Source organism: Rhinolophus ferrumequinum, chromosome 10, assembly GCF_004115265.2.
Source record: "Rhinolophus ferrumequinum isolate MPI-CBG mRhiFer1 chromosome 10, mRhiFer1_v1.p, whole genome shotgun sequence".
In the NCBI taxonomy this organism is placed as follows: Eukaryota; Metazoa; Chordata; class Mammalia; order Chiroptera; family Rhinolophidae; genus Rhinolophus; species Rhinolophus ferrumequinum.
Genome location: NC_046293.1, coordinates 17,813,589 through 17,832,645, shown reverse-complemented (window position 1 = coordinate 17,832,645; position 19,057 = coordinate 17,813,589). Strand labels below are relative to the sequence as shown.

Genomic DNA, 19,057 nt, shown 5'->3' with positions numbered 1-19,057 from the left:
CTCCCTGCATATATTTTTGAAATAGGCAAATGAAATCTCTCCAAATCTTAACATTTTATTCATTCACGTTTCTTTAAGTTCTAGTATGTCTTATACATTATATACACAGAGGAAACAGCTTTCTCAAGTATTTCTAAAACCTCATCAAGTGTGGACTAGGAAGTTGAGTGAGTAAATGCAGTAGCAGCCCTCTTCTTCGTCTATTTTAGTGGATGATGTAATTTTCCCTGAGGCTGTCAGTCCCCTCTTCAACTTGAACTTTCAATGACAGCATTGCTTTTTCTTCCTCCTTGATAAGCAAGAGCCATGGAGGAAGAGCCATTACCTAAACCTGGACCTCTGGCCTGACGTCAGTATTTATGTTATATGAAAGTGAGGAAGAATATATTTTACCACTTTCCTGTTTACTGTATAGAAACTAGACAAGGAAGCTTCCCAAAATTCATCTGTATTCAACTTTGGAATGTATTACTGTTTTGATTACTTTCTACTTTTGGTTTAATTTAAACCATTCTAAGCAAAATCTGAATGATTTTCTGGGTGGGGAACCTGGATTTCAGGGGAAGGCTTGCCTGAGATTTGGCATTTCTGGATAATAATTTCCTAAATGCAAATAATTAATAATTATTTGTATAATTAACAATGAAACTATAGTCAAGGTTTTCAGAATAATTGTCAGATAGACTAAATTGATGGGCATTATTATCTTGTGAAAATAATCTCTGTCCTTTAATTTTGTAGTACTCTCTCTTTTTTTATTGTTTTAGGCAGTTAATCGCTCATTTGCAAGTTTTCTCTAAATTTTCGAATCCACGGGCCTTATATCTGGAATCCAAATTATATGAGCTTTATCTTCAGGTAAGTAAAATTGCCACTGCAATTCTTTCTGTTCTCTACCATTTTCTTTGCCAAAATAACTTTTAGGTTTTTGATAACTGTTGGATAGAGCCCATGTCAACATTTTAAGTATATACAGAGGGTGCCAAAAAAATGTATATACATTTTAAGAAAGGAAGAAACTATTAAAATTGTAATGCTCGATGTATACCGATAACAAAAGATGAATACAAGTCACGTTTGACTTCTGCAATTACAAGAGGTGCTCAGAGTGGTTACCATCAGCATAAATTCAACACAGTTTTTTCCTTTCTTAAAATATAATGTGTGTACGTTTTTTGGCACCCTCTGTATATATTTTTAATTAATAGACATTTTCTGTTTCTCGAGAGACAGTTTTAGATAGTACTAGTTTAGTTGATTTTAAAGGCATTTTGGGTGACCAAACATTGATGAGTTGTATTAACAGTGACTATAACAAAGCATTAATTATATCATGGGAATTAGCTTTTAGAAGGGAGTGGGGATTGTGCCCAGAACAGTTGGCAACTTTTCACTTTTTGATAAATTAGCCTGATGGAGTGCTAGGATTTCAGGATGTGTTACATTTTGCAGAAGCAAATAGTTGGGATAACAGTTGTTACAGTCATAATATGTAACCCTGAATTCCAGAAAAAGTTGAAGAAAAAATTTAATGTCAGAAGCAGAGTAAGAATTGGATGTCATTCTAAGCCATCTGGGGAAACAAAATTTTCTTTTTTCATTTGGATATTTTTTAGATGAAACGTTTCATGTTGGCAGAACTTATCCATATTCTGTCCGTAATTCGGATACAACTTGTTTGTAAAGCCAGAGCTCGAAAATCTCACTTGTCCACAGGAAGCAAAATTCTGAACTGACTGGTCAGAGAGGCCCCAGAGCCATGTCTTCCCTGGCATTTTACTGACAGCCATTCCCTTCACAGGATTATAAAAGCTGTTGTTCATCACAGGACCAGCTCATTTGATGTAACTCTAGATTATGTAAAGAGTTGGCCTTGGCCAAAAAAACTGATAGACCCGAAGGTCTGGTGTATGGAGTGTAGATGTCAGTTTTGTTTTTATTTTGTTCTTTGCACATATTCTATTCGTCCTCCTTTAACTCCAGGAAGATGTTAAGCTTTTGTCAGAAATCAGCTTTAAATCACATCTGAAAATGTAGATTCTAAGAAATCTAATTTTGCAAGTTAGCACAAGTAAATTACTATCCCATGGTATGTGTATATGTGACTTCATTGATTTATTCTATTAAATATCATTCTTAGTTGTTGCTACACCAAGATCAAACGGTGCAAAAAATAACCCTGGATTGCATAATGACATATAAACATCCGCACATCCTCCCTTACAGGTAAGTTATTTGATGCCAAAGAAATGCTGTTTCTTTGGCTGATTTTTATCTTTCTACCTGAGCCTCTTGTAAAATAGTTTTGTGAAGGCCTGGAAAATTTCCCTCTTTTCTAAAGTAATCATAATGCTATTTTAGGTAAGAAATGAAAACTGAGATTATGTTTGTTAAAGAGTGCTTCTCCATAGACAATAAGGTAGGAAAGAGAATATTAATTGCAAAGTCTGTGTTGACATTATGTCACTTCTTCTTGCTTATATAATGTCTTAAAATCTTGGTGATTACGTAGGGGATCCTAATAATCACTCTAAGAACTGAAGAGACTTTTGTATTATGCCCTTTGAAACAGCTGAATTTTTGACTAAATCTAACTCCTTATAATCCCTTTTATCTTAAAATTTGAACAACTCTCATTTTGGAACTTATTTTTGTGAAAATTTTCCTTTATGGATGCCAACTACATTGTGAATTATTCTTTAATACCTATTTCATTTAACACATAGTGCTCTACATTTTTGCATTTTTAAAAACTGCTGCTGTATATTGAGTGATGATTTGTGCTGCATTTTATTTTTAAAGGGAAAACTTGCAAAGATTGCTTGAAGACAAAAGCTTTAAGGAAGAGATAGTGCATTTTAACATTTCAGAAGATAATACAGTCGTGAAAGCAGCCCACCGAGCAGATCTGTTTCCTATTCTGATGAGGTATTTGTACTGTTTAAAAACTGATTTTTTTTAATAGTTGATCACAGAAACAATTGTATTAGGATTATGATTCTTTTAGCAATTGTAATGGACTATTTTGTTTTCTATTTTCTTTTGATTTTTTTTTTTAATTGGACCTTGTGGGATAGTCAAATTGTTATAGAGACTTACTTTAGAATATTTTGTCCCTAACATGAGGAAAGATCTTGCAATAGTATTATTTTAATAATAATGATAAAATTAAATCCAATATTGCTCTTAAGTTTTACTATTGAAAAATAATAAAAATATTGCATTTATTTGGTATGTAACTAATTATGAGATACAAAAGCTGTTGATTTTTAAGTATTTAACCATCTACATCATGAACCTTCATTAGTTTTAATTGGATTGTCTTGGTGGAAAAAATAGTAATAAATAACGGTGTTTAGTCAGACTGTTAGTCCGCTGTTTAAAAACCCTTTGAGTCCCATTTTACTGAGAATAAAATAAAAAGTCTTTACTATTTAGAGGGCCCGGAAGAGCCCAGCCCCAGACGGCCTCTCTAACCACCTCTCTTCCGTTTACCGCCCCCCACAGTCTCTGGACTGGCTCGTCCCTGTTTGGAACACGTGACAGTTAACTGCTCTTCACTCAGTCTCATCTCAAATGTCAGATGAGATGCCTTCCTTGACTTCTTTATATAAAATCATACTTTCCCCTTATCACTTTCTAGTCCCTTTACTAGTCTCTTTACTTTTCTTTATAATACTTGATCATCCAATATAGCCTCTTTTCCCATCTCCCCAGCTAGAAGGTAAACTCCATGGCCTTTAGTAAATATTGTTCAATTTAATTTTGTGTTCTCTTTTATGATACAAAACCTCTTTTTTTTTTTTCTATTTTTTAATGTGTGTATTACCTACATAACCTAGGTAGGTAATTAACTGGGATCATGGTTGTTCTTGTCTTGTTCCTGGATTTAACAGTAATGCTTCTAGAATAGCCGCTCTTAAAGTGTGATCTGCTCCTTCTTGAAAGGGACTATCCTTGAGACACTGTCGGAGGTCCACAGGGTTAAAACTTTTCTCATAACAGTACTAAGATATTATCTTTCTTCATCGTGCTCACGTTTTTGCTGCCAAGACAATAGCATGGATCAGGACAGTGAGCGTACTCGTGGTTCTTCTTTGCCACCCTCCTGGAGTTTTAAAAAAAAAGCTGGTTTCACTTAGTGTCCTTGATGAATATTGACCCTTGCGTCCTTGTCTTTTTATCATCCTATTTGACAAAGTGGAAACTATGTACAAAGCACTTCTGCCTACTGGTTGTCTCAAGGAATGGCATTTTTTTCCCAAACAACTGATGCATGTTACAGAACTATGCATGGGGAAAGGTTTGTCAAAGTGCAAGACAGATGGATTTGAACGTAATAGAGTTCACGTAGTTTATTGTTACAGTTTTAGATTCCACACTGCAACTTGCCTTTAAGAAACTACCACTTGTTGAAGTTTGGTAGAATATCAAAGTGGAATATCCACAATTATCTAAAGAGAATGATCTGAAAGTTTACAAAATATTTTTACCTCCTCCAACTATGTAATCTGTGGAAGGCTGGATTTTCTTCAGCCAGAATATATTGCAGCAGATTGAATGCAGAAGCAGATATGAGGAGATAGTTTATCTTCTAATAAGCCAGCTAATAAAGAAATTTGAAAAAAATAAAGAAGGTAAAACAATGTCTCTAGTCTCACTAATTTTTGGTGAGGAGAGGTTTGGAAAATATAATTATTTTTAATTAAAATGTTACTTATGCTAACTTGTTTTAATTTCTGGTATGATAAATATTAGTGGATAAAACTCACATACAGAAATGCTCTTTGGAGACCTCAATAATGTTTAAGAGTGGTAAAGGAGTCTTAATATCAAAAAGTTTGAAAACCGCTGTTTACATTTTAAATGTTGTCAATAAGTTTTATCATGTTAGGAGAGTAGCTTTTATTACTAGATTATTTAGTAGTTTATCATCATGAATGTATTGAATTTAGTTAGAATACCTATTAAGCATGTTACAAATGATCATATTTCCTATGAGCCATTGACCTATATTAATCTAAGTGATTTTACTAATGATTCTTTCTTGCATTTCTCAGATAATCCTTATTTGGCTTATTTTAATGCACCACTGCATACTGTATTTAGAAATACTGTGTTTTGTGTTCATAGGCAAGATTGGTATATAGTTTTACTTTTGTTCCTTATCCCATCCCAGTATCATAGTTATACCACCTTCATAAATGAAAAAGAACCATCTCCTGCTTTCTTTCTTCAATGAAACTTAATAGCATGGAAATTGTTTTTCCTTGAAAGTTTAAAAAAAAATTCATCTGTAAAACTGTATGTGTTCTATGTTTACTCATGATTGGTGGTCTATTTAGGTTTCCTTCTTAAGTTTTTTTTGCTTATTTATTGATATTTGTGGGTTTTTTCCTCAGAAAAGTACTCATTTAGTTGAAATATTTTTAGTTTCCTTACTACTTATAGTTTTCTTCTCTTATTTCATTTCCTTTTAATCTATATATTTTTGTTTTCATTCTTTGATTAGACTCACCTTTGGCTTGCTTATTTTATTGTTTTTTTCCTCCTCAAAAATCCTCCTTCTGGCATTTATCTTTATTATTTCCTTCTTCCTGGTTTCCTTAACTTGTTTATTCTTGATTTTTTTTCCTAAATGTCTATGTTAAATATCTAATTTCTATTTCATTCTTCCTTGTTTTATAATACACCCATTTAAATCTGTTGAGTTGCTATGCTAGCCTTTCAGGAAAACAAAACAATTAGGATTATGTTTTAGGATTAATATGCAAACCAAGTAATGTTCTTTTGACTTTTTAGAATTTTGTATGGCCGAATGAAAAATAAGACTGGGAGTAAAACTCAGGGGAAATCTGCTTCAGGCACCCGCATGTCCATTGTTCTGAGGTTCCTTGCTGGGACCCAACCTGAGGAGATCCAGATATTTTTAGACCTGCTGTTTGAACCTGTGAAGCACTTCCAGAATGGTACCTATCAACTACCTGACACTCTGAATGTGTGTTGTCTGTTGTAGACTTTGAATGACTCAGGCTATGTTTCCCGGCTCTTGGGTATCTTTCTAATGGGGTTGCCCCGCCCAATCTCAATGGTGGTCTTTTTGTTAAAAAGCAATTCATTTTAAACTTTGATTGAATTAGGTGGAGCTCAACACAGTGGAGCAGCATCCACATGTTAGTAAACTCCTGATTAGGAGATACATACATACTTTTTGTTGTTGTTGTGCATTTAGGCCGTTTGAAAAATGGTACTTATCCATATGCAGTGAAGAGGTTTTTTCTTAGAACCTTAAAGAATGCTACAAAATTAATCTTAATTGTCTTGGTATTATTTATTCACTGTGCCATTCATCTATTGAGAATGGTTTGTTGAATACCTCCTGTGCCTTGACAATAGAAAAGTGAGTCTTTATAATCTTCTGCTCTCCATCTCATAGTCTAAACGAAGTGGGTGTAAAAAGTCTATTCAATGAGCTGTAATACTCTGTGGTATATTCTTTAGTATGCAATGTGAGTAATTAATAATAATAGTGACTAACTTTTATTGAGTGCTTATTTCATGCCAGATGTTTTGAGGGCCCCTTTACGTACAATTCAGTTTATCCTTAAAATAACCACAGGAGGTATCATAACTTTTTGTGCCCATTTTATAAATGCAGAAACTGAGACTTAGAGAGGTAAGTATTTTGCCTATAGCCACTTAGCTAGAAAATGGTACAGTTGGGATTCAAGCCCAGGTCTTTTTGACTACAAAACCTTTGCTCCAGTCCCATAATTGTTTTGCTTTAAGCAAACAGATCTTTCTTTATTTGTAGGGTAATGTGTTGCTTTTGTGTGTGTGTGTGTGTGTGTGTGTGTGTTTTTCTGTGATAATGGATCCAGTGATTAAAAAGATTTACTCAGTATAATATTACCCTGAGAAGGAAGTTGGCTCTAATGAATACAAAAGGTTTTGTTCAGTAGGTGTTATGAATTGGTTAAGCTCATGATCCCATACCAGTTGGTTTGAAGTAAAGCTCAAGCAATAACAATTCAAGTCTTTTAAGTAAATTATGAAATAAGTATAGTGCCTGTTTATAAAGGACTGTTGTTTTATTTACTTACCAGGGGCTACAAGGGAAATAAAACATTTGATTCTCAGCCTTCAAGGAGCTTTTTTTAAATGAAATTCCTGAAGTCAGCCTAGTCAGTGAAAGCTGAGAGTGAGAAAAATGTATGGAAAGTTGCTAGATGGAATAAAAGACTATTTGTAACTCTGGTTTTGGAAAATAGTATAAGGGGGATGAGAATTGGGCTTAGAAACTTAGTTCTGTCACAAGTTTCTTACTCTTTTTTATTCCTCGGTTTTCTCATCTATAAAGTGATAATAGTAAAACCTACCAAACTTAGGCCATTGAATATTTGTTAAGAATCAAAAGGAGAAAATACATGAAGAAAATATATAACAATAGAAAACACTGTATTACTGAGGGAAATCAAAAGGAAGCTATAATTATAAATAGTAACAAAGTAATATTTCCTTTTACATGCATGATGTGTCTGTTCCTCTCTTTCACTAGGAGAATGCCATGCTGCCGTCATTCAGGCAGTAGAAGATTTGGATCTGTCTAAAGTCCTTCCTTTAGGTCGTCAGCATGGTATCTTAAATAGCCTCGAAATAGTGTTGAAGAACATTAGTCATCTGATCAGTGCGTACTTACCAAAGATTTTGCAGATATTGCTCTGCATGACAGCAACTGTATCGCACATCCTTGACCAACGAGAAAAGGTAAGAGACTCACTGTATATGCTTTTGGGAGGCTAGTATGAGTCTGTGTTTTATTTGGGAAATTGGTTGGGACCTGAATGCGAGTATCTAACATCTTTCCAGGTTAAATCTTTTTTATGTAAAGTGTCTCTTTAAAACAGTTTTCCATATAATGGGAATCTTTATTGTTATAAATATTTATGTATAGTCAGAAAATGCAATTTATATCGGGTTTTTTTTTATTAAACTTGTTGGGCTGAAATTGGTTAATAAAATTACATGGGTTTCAAGCGTACATTTCTGTAATACATCATCTATATATTGCATTGTGTGTTCACCACCCAGAGTCAGGTCTCCTTCCATCACCATATGTTTGACCACTTTACCCTTTCTATGTCCTCCCGATTCCCCTTTCCCTCTGGTACCCACTAAACTGTTGTCTGTGTCTATGAGTTTTTGTTTCTTTGTTTGGCTTGTTCATTTGCTGTTTTCCGTTTTATATCCCACATATGAGTGAAATCATGGTTCTCAACTTTTTCGGTCTGACTTATTTCGCTTAGCATGATAATCTCAAGATCCATCTATGTTGTCGCAAATAGCAGTATTTCATCTTTTCTCATGACTGAGTAATATTCCATTGTGTATATATACCACATCTTCTTTATCCAGTCATCTATCGAAGGACACTTCAGTTGTTTCCATGTCTTGGCCACCATGAACAATGCTGCAATGAACAGAGATATATATTATATATACATATATACATATATACGTGTGTGTGTGTGTGTGTGTGTGTGTGTGTGTGTATAAATGTTTTATGATTAAATGTTTTCAAATTTTTCAGGGAGATACCCATAAAAGGGATTGCTGGGCCATATGGTAATTCTATTCTTAATTTTTTGAAGAAACTTCATACTGTTTTCCATAGTGGCTGTATACACCACGTGAGGGTTCCTTTTTCTCCACAATTTTCCAACACTTGTTATTGTCTTGTTGATAATAGTTATTCTCACAGGTGTGAGGTGATATTTCATTGTGATTTTGATTTGCATTTCCCTAATAGCTAGTGAAGTTGAACATCTTTTCTTATATTACGTGTATATTTTAAAGGAGATGAAATAGTAGGGAGGGAGTGAGTTCTCTATGCATCTCAGAAACCAAAGTCAGGCATAGTTGAGCTGATGTTTCTTAGATTCTAATTTCGAGAGCCTAGAGGACATCTTACACTGCTCATTTATCCAGAAAGGTTGGAGAATGAATAGAATACTGTTAGCATCATCCTGTTGTTTTGAGACAGAGTTACCCAGAGCTCTTTTAAAAGTAAATGCTTGACTACTATAAGTGCAAGTTTTGAATAAAGATGAGCAGCAAGATCATACAAAGTAAGCCAGCTAGCTAGCTGCCAAGAGACTTCACAAGGTGGGCGCAGTAATATTTTCTGAATTATGTTCAAGAAAATATATTTATGTTCTGTTGATACAGGTATGTGGACATAAGTATACTCTTTGGAGTTTAGGGAAACTTAATGTCTTTAGAGAGGAAAGGTTTCTTGAAGAAAATGGGACTTGAAACAAAGATCCAGCCTCATTTCTGTTGTTAATTCTCAGTTCATGATAGATAGGCACAATTTTAATTTAGTTAAAGTTTATTTCATTTGATTTGTGGATATGCCTGGTGAACTGCCTCTCAAATATGATCATGATAACTAAAAACTACAGCCAAAATTTTATCCTACTTTTCAGGGCTCTGCATGGATATGAATCTGTTTTAGTAATGAAATAATATTTTCTGATTACCAAGATCCACACCTTTCATTTTCGTAGGCACCATTGTGTTTTCCTCATTCTTTTAGTCAAATATTAATTTTTCGTCAAATATTAATTGAGCCTTTACTATTTGTCAGGCACTGTTCTAAGTGCTGGGTACAGAGCAGCAAACAAAGCAAACAAAAATATTCTCCATTTACTTAATAAGTCAATACTTATTTCATACCTACCATCTACCGGATATTGTTCTAGGTGAAGAATGAGAAAGGTAAGGACTCAGTATCATGGGGAGAAAAATAATAAATAAATACACAGATAATTAGAATAACGTCAGTTGGTGGTAAATTCTGAGAAGAAAATAAAATGAGACCCATCTACAGATCTCTGAAAGTCATTCTCTGTGTTGCTCTCTCCTCTCTATTACTCTGCTTTGTGAATTCTAGCTGCCTTGGCCTCCCTGAGCCACACAACTCTGTCACAGTGTCTGATATCCAGTCAAGTTTTACCAGGCATACCGAGAAGGTAGCAAATTTTACTCACAATGAGGAGAAAAAAACAGTCAATACAGACCCAGAAATGACACAGACAATAGAATTAAACAAGGGCTTAAAACGGCTAATAGAAATAGACGCCACATATTCACGAAAGTAGAGGAAAACATGAGCATGTTGAGAGACATGAAGATATGAAGAATTTAAAATAAAATGAGAGAATGTAATAGCAAGTGACCGAACTGGGGGTGGATGGGTGCTTCTACTAGGGGCGTCAGGGTCCTCTCTAAGGAGGTGATATTTGAGCTTACACCTGCCCAGCCATGGGAGGAACATTTCAGGCAGAGAAAATGACTAGTAGCACAAAGTCCCTGAGGTAGAACAGTCTTGTCACTTTGTAAGAGTAGATGAAGGCTGAGATGGCTAGAGCACAAGGGGCAGGAGAATGGTACAAGAGGAGCTCTAGCGGTAGGCAGGGCCTCATGGCTATGATGAGGACCTAGATTTTCTTCTAAGTATACTGGGAAACCGCTGAGAGGTTTCAAGCAGGGGATATCACTTTGATTGCTTTGTGGAAAAGAGGCTGTGGGGGACCTAGAGTGGAAGCTGAAAAAAAAGGTCTTGGAAAATTCTTTCTCTGTTATGAAAGCTTCAGGGCCATAGGGAGAACTATATGAGAATTTTCACTTATGCCTTATAGCAAGTGACCGTGACTTTATCTCTGCATGAATATATTAAATCCTGAAAGGTTGAAGGTTTTATCAACCCTCTGTAAGTCCTCTGACTTTCGGTTAACTTAGAAGAAATTACTCAGTAATGCAGCCCTACGCTCATTTCAATAATCAGTAACTCAAAGGATCATTTATGCAATTTCACACTTCATTAGTTAGTGAGGTGCTAAAATTCTTGACAGCTAGGAGGGGTTTTTTTGTTTTGTTTTCTTTTTAATTCTTGGACAAGTCCAAAGAATTCCTTGAAGTGCTGCAATGAATTACTGCACAGTAATACTGCTTACGTGAGTTAAAGTTCTACAGTTGTGTGTTTGAGCTAAGTCATACATTTACTTTGCATCCTTCAGATCCTCCAAGGTTTGATTGACACTCAGATGTGTGTTGTGAGGGTTGCTTTGGTTTGGCATTATATTTTTTGTACATTTAAGCAATGGAGTAACTTGTAAATTACGTAAACTTAGTCATGGTGACTATTCCTGTAGGAACTAAAGTCTGCAATTGCTCACTTGCAGGGTTTTCCTCCAGTTTATTCAGTAGTTAATTGAGTAGCCCGGGCAGCTGGCGCTGTAGTTACAGAAGTGAATAGAACATGCAGATCCTTCCCCATAGAGTGGGGGCTTGGTGGTGAGGATTGGGGAAAAGGGGGGGCGGGGTCTGATTTGATGTCATGTTTGCTAAAATTAGTTTATTTGCTCCAGAGGATCATGATGCCATGGTTTTTTTCCAAGTATCAATGATAGTTTTTATCTTTCACCAAACATGATGTAGATGATAATGAGAATATTGCCAATAGAACTGAAGCAGAACAGAATGACTTGTAACTATGTCACCATCTTATCATTCCCTGTCATTTCCTCTGTCTTTGTAACTTGGTAGAAACTTGATGAGTACACGAAATATCATGATTCCTCAGACTAGCACAGCAAATTAATGGCATCCTTATTCCTATTCACTTGAATTTAAAATGTGCTCTTCCAGATTCAAATACTTCTGTTGATCAGCATATTAGATTTTCATGACAAATAACTTTCCAATTTAGTTTTCTTTGTAATATCTTGGCCATAAGACTTGATATTGTGTTTTCTTTCATAAATTGCAGGGTGGTTTTTAGATTTTGATGTAGGTAATTAAAGTGATGTGTAAAAATAAGTTGCCACTTACGTATCCAGAGCCCACAGTATGTAAATCAAGTGTAAAAACCATTAGGGGTTGACTCTTCCCCCATGTGTTTGGTTTTTACAACATTCTGTGCTTGGGAGAAATCTGAGGCCTTTTTCTCTCCTCTGCCTGGCCTAAAGCTCTTCATCCTCTGAGATCCAGTGAAAAATCTGCCTCTTCCACCCTTCTCAAATTCATAATTCCTCCCCTATCCAATATCTTTGGCATTTTCAGTCTCTCACAGAATTTAATAATTTTTCCTTCAGTAAGGTTTTACATTGAGGTCAGGATGATGGCTGTCATGCCATTGGACCCATTAGTGGGGGCTCAGTAAATTGTTCTGCTCTGAGCCAGAGCAAAATGCCTTCATACGATATGTGATTTCCATAACTCCGTAGAGGAGATGCCAGTAGAAGAAACATTCTGTTAGAAAAGCAGTTTGCTGTTAATTCAGATATCCACCCACTCTAACCTCTATGCCTCTAAACGAACAAATCTTGTTTTTTTCCAGCATGTATTTTTCTTTGAATTATGTATTTTGAGATCTTCCCATGCCTTAATTCAGTCGCCTCATTCTCCCTTACTGCTCAAAGTATTTCGCTGTATGGAGAGACCATAAATTAATTCCCTAGCCTAGTTTTAAAAAGAATAATTGAAAACTCCTAGTTTTAAAAAAGGTGAAAAAAGAAATAATACAAATGTGAACACAATAGGGAATGTGACCTTCATTTGAAATGAAGCTTTAACTTTTTTTTTCTCTAATCTAAGGCATTGTGGTGTGTTTTGTTTAGAATGTTCTGTTCATAGTAAGAAATCAGGATTTTGCTTGAGACAGTTACTTGAGTAGAAAAGTGAAACAATGTGGAATACAAAATAGCTGTTCCAGTTGTGATTTTTTCCCCCTAAGGATACTCTAGTGTGATGTTACTGGGCAGTGATAATGGAGCACATTTCACCATTTAATTTTTTTTTTTTTAATTGGGTAACAGTATGTTATTTTCAGGGCCCATCAGCTCCAAGTCAAGTCGTCGTCCTCCAATGTAGCTGTGGAGGGCGCAGCTCAGCTCCAAGTCCAGTCGCCATTTTCAGTCTTTAGTTGTAGGGGCACAGCCCACCATCCCATGTGGGAATTGAACAGGCAGCCTTGTTGTTGAGAGCTCGCACTCTAACCAACTGAGACATCCAGCTGCCCCTACTGGCAGCTCAGCGGCAGCTCGTTGTCTTCAATCTAGTTGTGGAGGGTGCAGGTCACTGGCCCATGTGGGAATCTCACTGGCAACCCTGTTCAGAGCTTGTGCTCTAACCAACTGAGCCATCCGGCTGCCCCCTCACCGTTTAATTTTTTAAGTCTCTGCTTTCCCATCTTGTTCAATGAAAAAAGCAGTATGACTTGCTCAGTTAACATTTCTGTGTGAATCAGAGCCAAAGTCAACACATTTAATAACAAGATTTCTAGTTTGATTCTTAGCCATCTGAGCAAGAGTGCCTCCTTGAGGAGTCAAGGATTAAAACTATATATATATTAATAGAAGATCTTTGTTTTACAGATACAGCTGAGGTTTATTAACCCACTGAAAAATTTAAGACGTCTTGGAATCAAAATGGTAACTGATATCTTTTTGGATTGGGAGTCCTACCAGTTCAGAACAGAAGAGATTGATGCTGTATTCCATGGTGCAGTTTGGCCCCAGGTAAACACTGATTTCTAATTCTGCCTGGATATTTTCTCCTCTTCCTTTCATATTACTGCTCCAGCGTAGTCTACACCCAGACACGAATGCCTGTCCTGATCTTTTCTTTTACATTGAGCCTTTCTTTATTTCTGGAAGTTTTAAAACCCATTTCTTTGCCTCCACTACCACCTAAAGCCCCAGAGCTAGTTTCTGAAATACCATGGCATTTATACTTACGGCTAATTTGAATATGATTGTGTCTCTTAAGCAAATGTAACGTAAGGGTTTATAGACCTCACATGATGTGTCTTTGGATTTTGACAAGCATGAGAGAAAATGCGCAAGTATTTTTGTTATGTTTCCTCGTTTGATTTCTCTAGTTGAGACCACTTGGTGAAGATACCTAGTATAGTTATAGCTAAGAAGACTATCTAAGAAACTTGGTTTTAGGAAAGCTTTCTTGCTGCTTGAGCTTTGCTATCTCTGACCAATTGAAACCTAACATACCTGGTTCCTTTCAAGCGTCTATCATTTCCAGGCACTACCTTTCCATTTTCTCCTGTGTGGATGTTATTTTGGATTACCTTAGTTTTTCCTCAATCTGTCCTTTAACTGTTAATCTCCATCCCTTGACTCTTTGATCCTCTAGTGTGGTTTCTGTGCTTGTTCTGCTTTTTAGTTTTTTTTTGTTTGTTTTTTTCCTACAATTCTGTATGTTTTTATTTTGTAATCTGTTTTCATTTTGTGTCCTAGATCAGCAGGCTTGGAGCTGAGAGTCAGTATTCTCCTACTCCTCTGCTGAAACTAATTAGCATTTGGAGCAGAAATGCAAGGTATGACCTTTTTTCCCCTCTTTAAAAAGGGCAGTCTTTTATACTAATCTACGGCACTAATATAGCTTATGGCCTTCCATATAGTGAACGACTTACTATACGTGCAGTTAAAGAGAATAAGGCAACTGAATCTCAAAATACATAGTTTTAAGAAAAACATAAGTTGCTAAAAAACATGTATAGTGTGATCCAGGAAAATGCTTGTGCATGTGTGTAAATAGAAAATGAAATAGAAAATGTCTAGAAGGGTGCATGAGAAACTGTTAATGTTACTGTAGCTTATGAAGGTTTGAGCGGGCCAGAGTGGCGAAGCGGGGCTTTTCATGATACGATTTTGGAGTATTTGAGTTATTTATAATCTATAAAAAAGGAAAAAACAGATAAAATAACAGTTTGCAATTTAATGTAAATTAAAACTGTGGAATATATATTAAAACATATCTTTGCTATTTTTATAGTTTCATTAAAACTTGAAAATTAATATTGAAATTGATAATATTGAAATTACACATAATTCCAATGTGTAATTATGTTAGCAGTTTGATTTGGCCTGGCAAAGGGAAAAAGAGAATGTGAAACACCGGATAGTTAAATCAGCACATAAATATTACCCCTTTTTGCATACTCGCTTAAAAGTAAAAGCTGATTTATAATTGGCATTCTGTGTCTTTTTCCCAGTTCCCACTTAAAATCAGAAAAATTTTACAGGCTTTTTAGATTTTCTACACATCTTCTATTTTTGGTAACACTCCACCTACCCATACATGAAGCTCTCGTGGTCATAAGTTAGCATCCTCTTGAGGACATTATGAGCTGTTTACAGAACCTTTATCTATTGATGGCTCAGAGATGCTGTATTACAGACCAAATGCACATTTATTGAGAAGTGTGGAAACTTTACCTGTGCTGTTTATCTCGATGATGGAAACAGACTTAAGTTTGCCCTAATCTGTTTTGAAGAATGAAAGATAGAATAAAAGAAAATGTTTTATTATTGATTCAGTGAGGTTAAAATCTTGGCATCAGTTTGTACAAAATCGGGATCATACTGTATAACCAGCTTTGATACCCATTATGTGGTGAACATTTCCCCATGTCAGCAGATGGTCTTCAAACACCAAAGACCTTCACACTGTCTTCCTCAGGAAAGCCTGTTTTATTTTTACTGGTAGGAAGGGTTCTTTTCACTTATTTCCCCATTTGAGAAAGCAATTTCATACCTCGTTTTATCTATCACTGGGCATTTATAAGCAGTATTTCATAGGCATACTTGAGCAATGTTTTACAGTTGTGTGATTTTCAGGCAAATGAACTATGACGGACTATCATTCAAGAAGACTTTACGATAGTGATTCAGTTTTATATTAGTGGGGTCCTTACTCCAAGTGTAGACCCATTTCATTCTCTTCTGCAGTTTCTCTCATTTTTGGTCAGAGACAAAGAGAAGCCACATGTTAATGGAGGAAATAAGCAGCAGAACTTTCTTTTTCCTTCTCTGTTTAACACTTACTGAAATAAATCTTTAGAAGGGTTGACGTCCCTTAAAATCTTTATAGCAATAGACGTGTAATTGTGTCAAGACCGACTGATGGGAAATGTTACTCTTTAATAAAAAAATAAATTTTTATCTTGAAATATGGTTACAGTTTACATATTGTCAATCAGACATTTAAACAGGTTTTCATCTACAGAGAAGTCTAGCATTTTACTTTGTATTTGGGTAAACGCAGGTAGAGCGGACCTATAGGCAATATCTTTACACTCAAAACTAAGGTTAAATTGTCTCAGAAATTAGGTGAACTCAGGACAACAACAACTTGCTTACTAAGTAGAGTGATCATATAATATATAATCTATTGTCCAAACTGAAACATTCCTGAGGGTTCAAAGAGATGCTACAAATTATTAAGCCATAAGCTGGGACTGTCCCTGGCCACTCTCTTAATAGCTGCTCAGGTTCTGGCCATTATGACCCGGCATGGCTCAGTCTTGCCCTCCTCCGAGTTCTTTCCACTCCTGGGAGGCCCTGTGACCACAAACTGCCTTTATTGCACTCATCTGTCTTCATAGCTTACTTGCCTAAAGCTCCTTGAAGGCAGAGACCATTTCACATTTGTTAATTCTTCCACTACAGAGGGTTAGCCCTCTTAATCCATGGTTAGTCGATATTTCATTGCATGTTGCATAAGTGATTAAAGCTTCTGATTGAGCCATACACTTAAGCTTGGAGCATGTCCAGTGTTCTGTGGGGCATCAATTATATTGCTGTTCAAGAAACACAGTTCGGTCACTTAGAAGTTGCATTGGATTTGAATGGGCTCTTGCTAGGATCTTGTAGTTGAAAGCAGTTCTCTCACCTTTTCTGCTTGAAAAAATTTTAAGACAACATACAGCATAGTGGTTAAGAGTAGCCTCTGAAGACACACAAACCTAACTTCAAGTCCTAACACCACCATGTGTTCTTTGGCAAAGTTGGCCTTTCTGAGCCTCAGTTTCACCATCTATAAAATGGAAATAATAATGCTTACCTCATATGTACAAGATAATACGTAAAGAATCTTTCCTGGTGCCTGCCCACACTGTGCCCAGTAACTTGTGGACAAAGATGTATGACTACAATCTCTTAGAACTTTTCTCTCAGTCTGTTAGTACTGAGTATGTTAAAGTGCTTCAGCTCATTTTCCAGTGATGATGAATTGGTAAAGCCAAGCTATCTGAATTTTTTCAGTTTGACCTTCCTACTAGTTGTTAGGATTGCATGTCTGACTGTAAAACAACTACTGGTTGCCCTTGTCTGGAGCGACTCTGTGCCCTCTACCCTTGTTGGTTTGTCTCCGTGGGGTGGGGTGCTCGGTTCATTTGTGAGGGTCTTTCCTTATTGGGGGTGGACTCATCCACCTCCCCAACAGATGAGCCTAAGTTCTGAATGATGCATATCCTGGCACAGCAAATGTTTTTTTGGTCTGCACTCCTAACTTCCATGTTGTATGTTGTTTTTATGTGAGTGTATAAACATTCACGTTCTAGAAGGCTTATAATTTAAAAATAACCTCTCTTCAACGAATTTCTTTTCGAAAGGGCTTAGACTTTGGAGACCTTGTTGTTCAAATCTCAGCTCCACCACTTATTAGCTCAGTGCCTTTGGAGAAGTCACAGTTTTTTCCTCTGTCATGGGATAATGATCCTACCTCACTGAGGTGTTATGAGGATTAGATGAGAAATGTACATATAATACCTAAATAATTTACTGTTTGTGAGGTGCCTAGAATTATTATCCATCAATTTTAGAATTTAAAGTCATTTCTCTTTTGAGTATCTTATTAATGTTCATACATGCACACATATATATTTGTTTAACAATATGAAAATTCATAAGGAGCATGTTTTTAGAAATAAACATTGAGAAATAAGATGACTATTTCAATGTTATTTTCTTGCAGATATTTTCCTTTTCTGGCTAAGCAGAAACCTGGGCACCCAGAATGTGATATCCTGACCAATGTTTTTGCGATTCTCTCAGCAAAGAATCTCTCTGAAGCCACAGCCAGTATTGTGATGGATATAGCCGATGACCTTCTTACCCTTCCAGATTTTGAACCCACAGAAACAGTTTTGAGCTTGCCCGTAACTGGATGCGCATACCCAGAAAGTGCAGATGGTATGTATGCTGCAAAAAACAAATGATTTGATTTCTGAGGTAGCGTTTTTCCCTCAGAAAGGAGAACGTTGATAGAATTTGACTCTATTAATAACTAATGCTATTGAAAGAGTTTCTTTTGTCTGGAAATTAATACCAACTTATATAAACTGAATTTTCTTTGCAGTGGTAGAAATTCAGGTTATTTACGCTCCAGAAAGCTCAACTACCCCTCCAGGAAATTATCAAATGATTTCCACTGTCATGTCTCTGAATTCTTCCTACCATATTATCCTAATAAGTCTTTTACTACTACCAAAAGTGGTTTAAATAAAGCCTCAGGGGTCTCTTATATAAATTTTTAATTTATCTAATGATATAGCTATTTTGACTAAGAATAAAGTTATTTAATCTTTAGAGTTGAAATTTATTAAATTTTCATGGTAATTGAATGCTTTCCTTGTCTGTCATTATGAAGATATTACACAGTTATCCTTTAGGAGAATAGTTAATTAAAACCAAAACATCTGTCACTATCTATTTCAGAGTCTATCACAATAGGAGGACGATTAATTCTACCTCATGTACCTGCAATTCTCCAGTATCTCAGCAAAACCACAATAAGTACAGAAAAGGTGAAAAAGAAAAAGAACAGGGCACAAGTCAGCAAGGAACTTGGCATTCTTTCAAAGTGAGTGACAGATTGGTCCTTAAAAGAAGTTTGTTTTGTTTAAGAGTCAAGAAGATCTTGCAAAGGTTTTTAAAGGTTCTTTTGGGCAATAAACCTAGTAGTACAGTGGTACCTCGGTTTTCAAACAATCCATTCTGGAAGACTGTTCGAGTTCTGAAACGTTCAAAAACCGAGGTGTGGTTTTCCCATAGAAAGTAATGCAAAATGGATTAATCCGTTCCAGGCCTTTAAAATCAACCCCTAAAACTGCAAATTTAGCATGAGTTTTCCCATCTAATGATACCAGAGATCCATAAAATTTACAGCGTTCATAAACTGAAATGTCCGTCAA

At 35.8% G+C, this 19,057-nt stretch overlaps 1 protein-coding gene across 1 annotated transcript in view; it reads left to right on the top strand.

The window, feature by feature from the left end:
• The window catches only part of UTP20 (UTP20 small subunit processome component), a 93,678-nt gene that overhangs the window by 36,897 nt on the left and 37,724 nt on the right, over positions 1-19,057 (top strand). Inside the window, exons 23-31 of the mRNA XM_033116782.1 lie at positions 768-858; positions 2,141-2,226; positions 2,803-2,928; positions 5,803-5,969; positions 7,559-7,767; positions 13,440-13,583; positions 14,319-14,398; positions 17,839-18,056; positions 18,582-18,726. Of these exons, the coding sequence (XP_032972673.1) occupies positions 768-858; positions 2,141-2,226; positions 2,803-2,928; positions 5,803-5,969; positions 7,559-7,767; positions 13,440-13,583; positions 14,319-14,398; positions 17,839-18,056; positions 18,582-18,726 (1,266 nt within the window). The remainder of the gene's footprint in view (positions 1-767; positions 859-2,140; positions 2,227-2,802; positions 2,929-5,802; positions 5,970-7,558; positions 7,768-13,439; positions 13,584-14,318; positions 14,399-17,838; positions 18,057-18,581; positions 18,727-19,057) is intronic.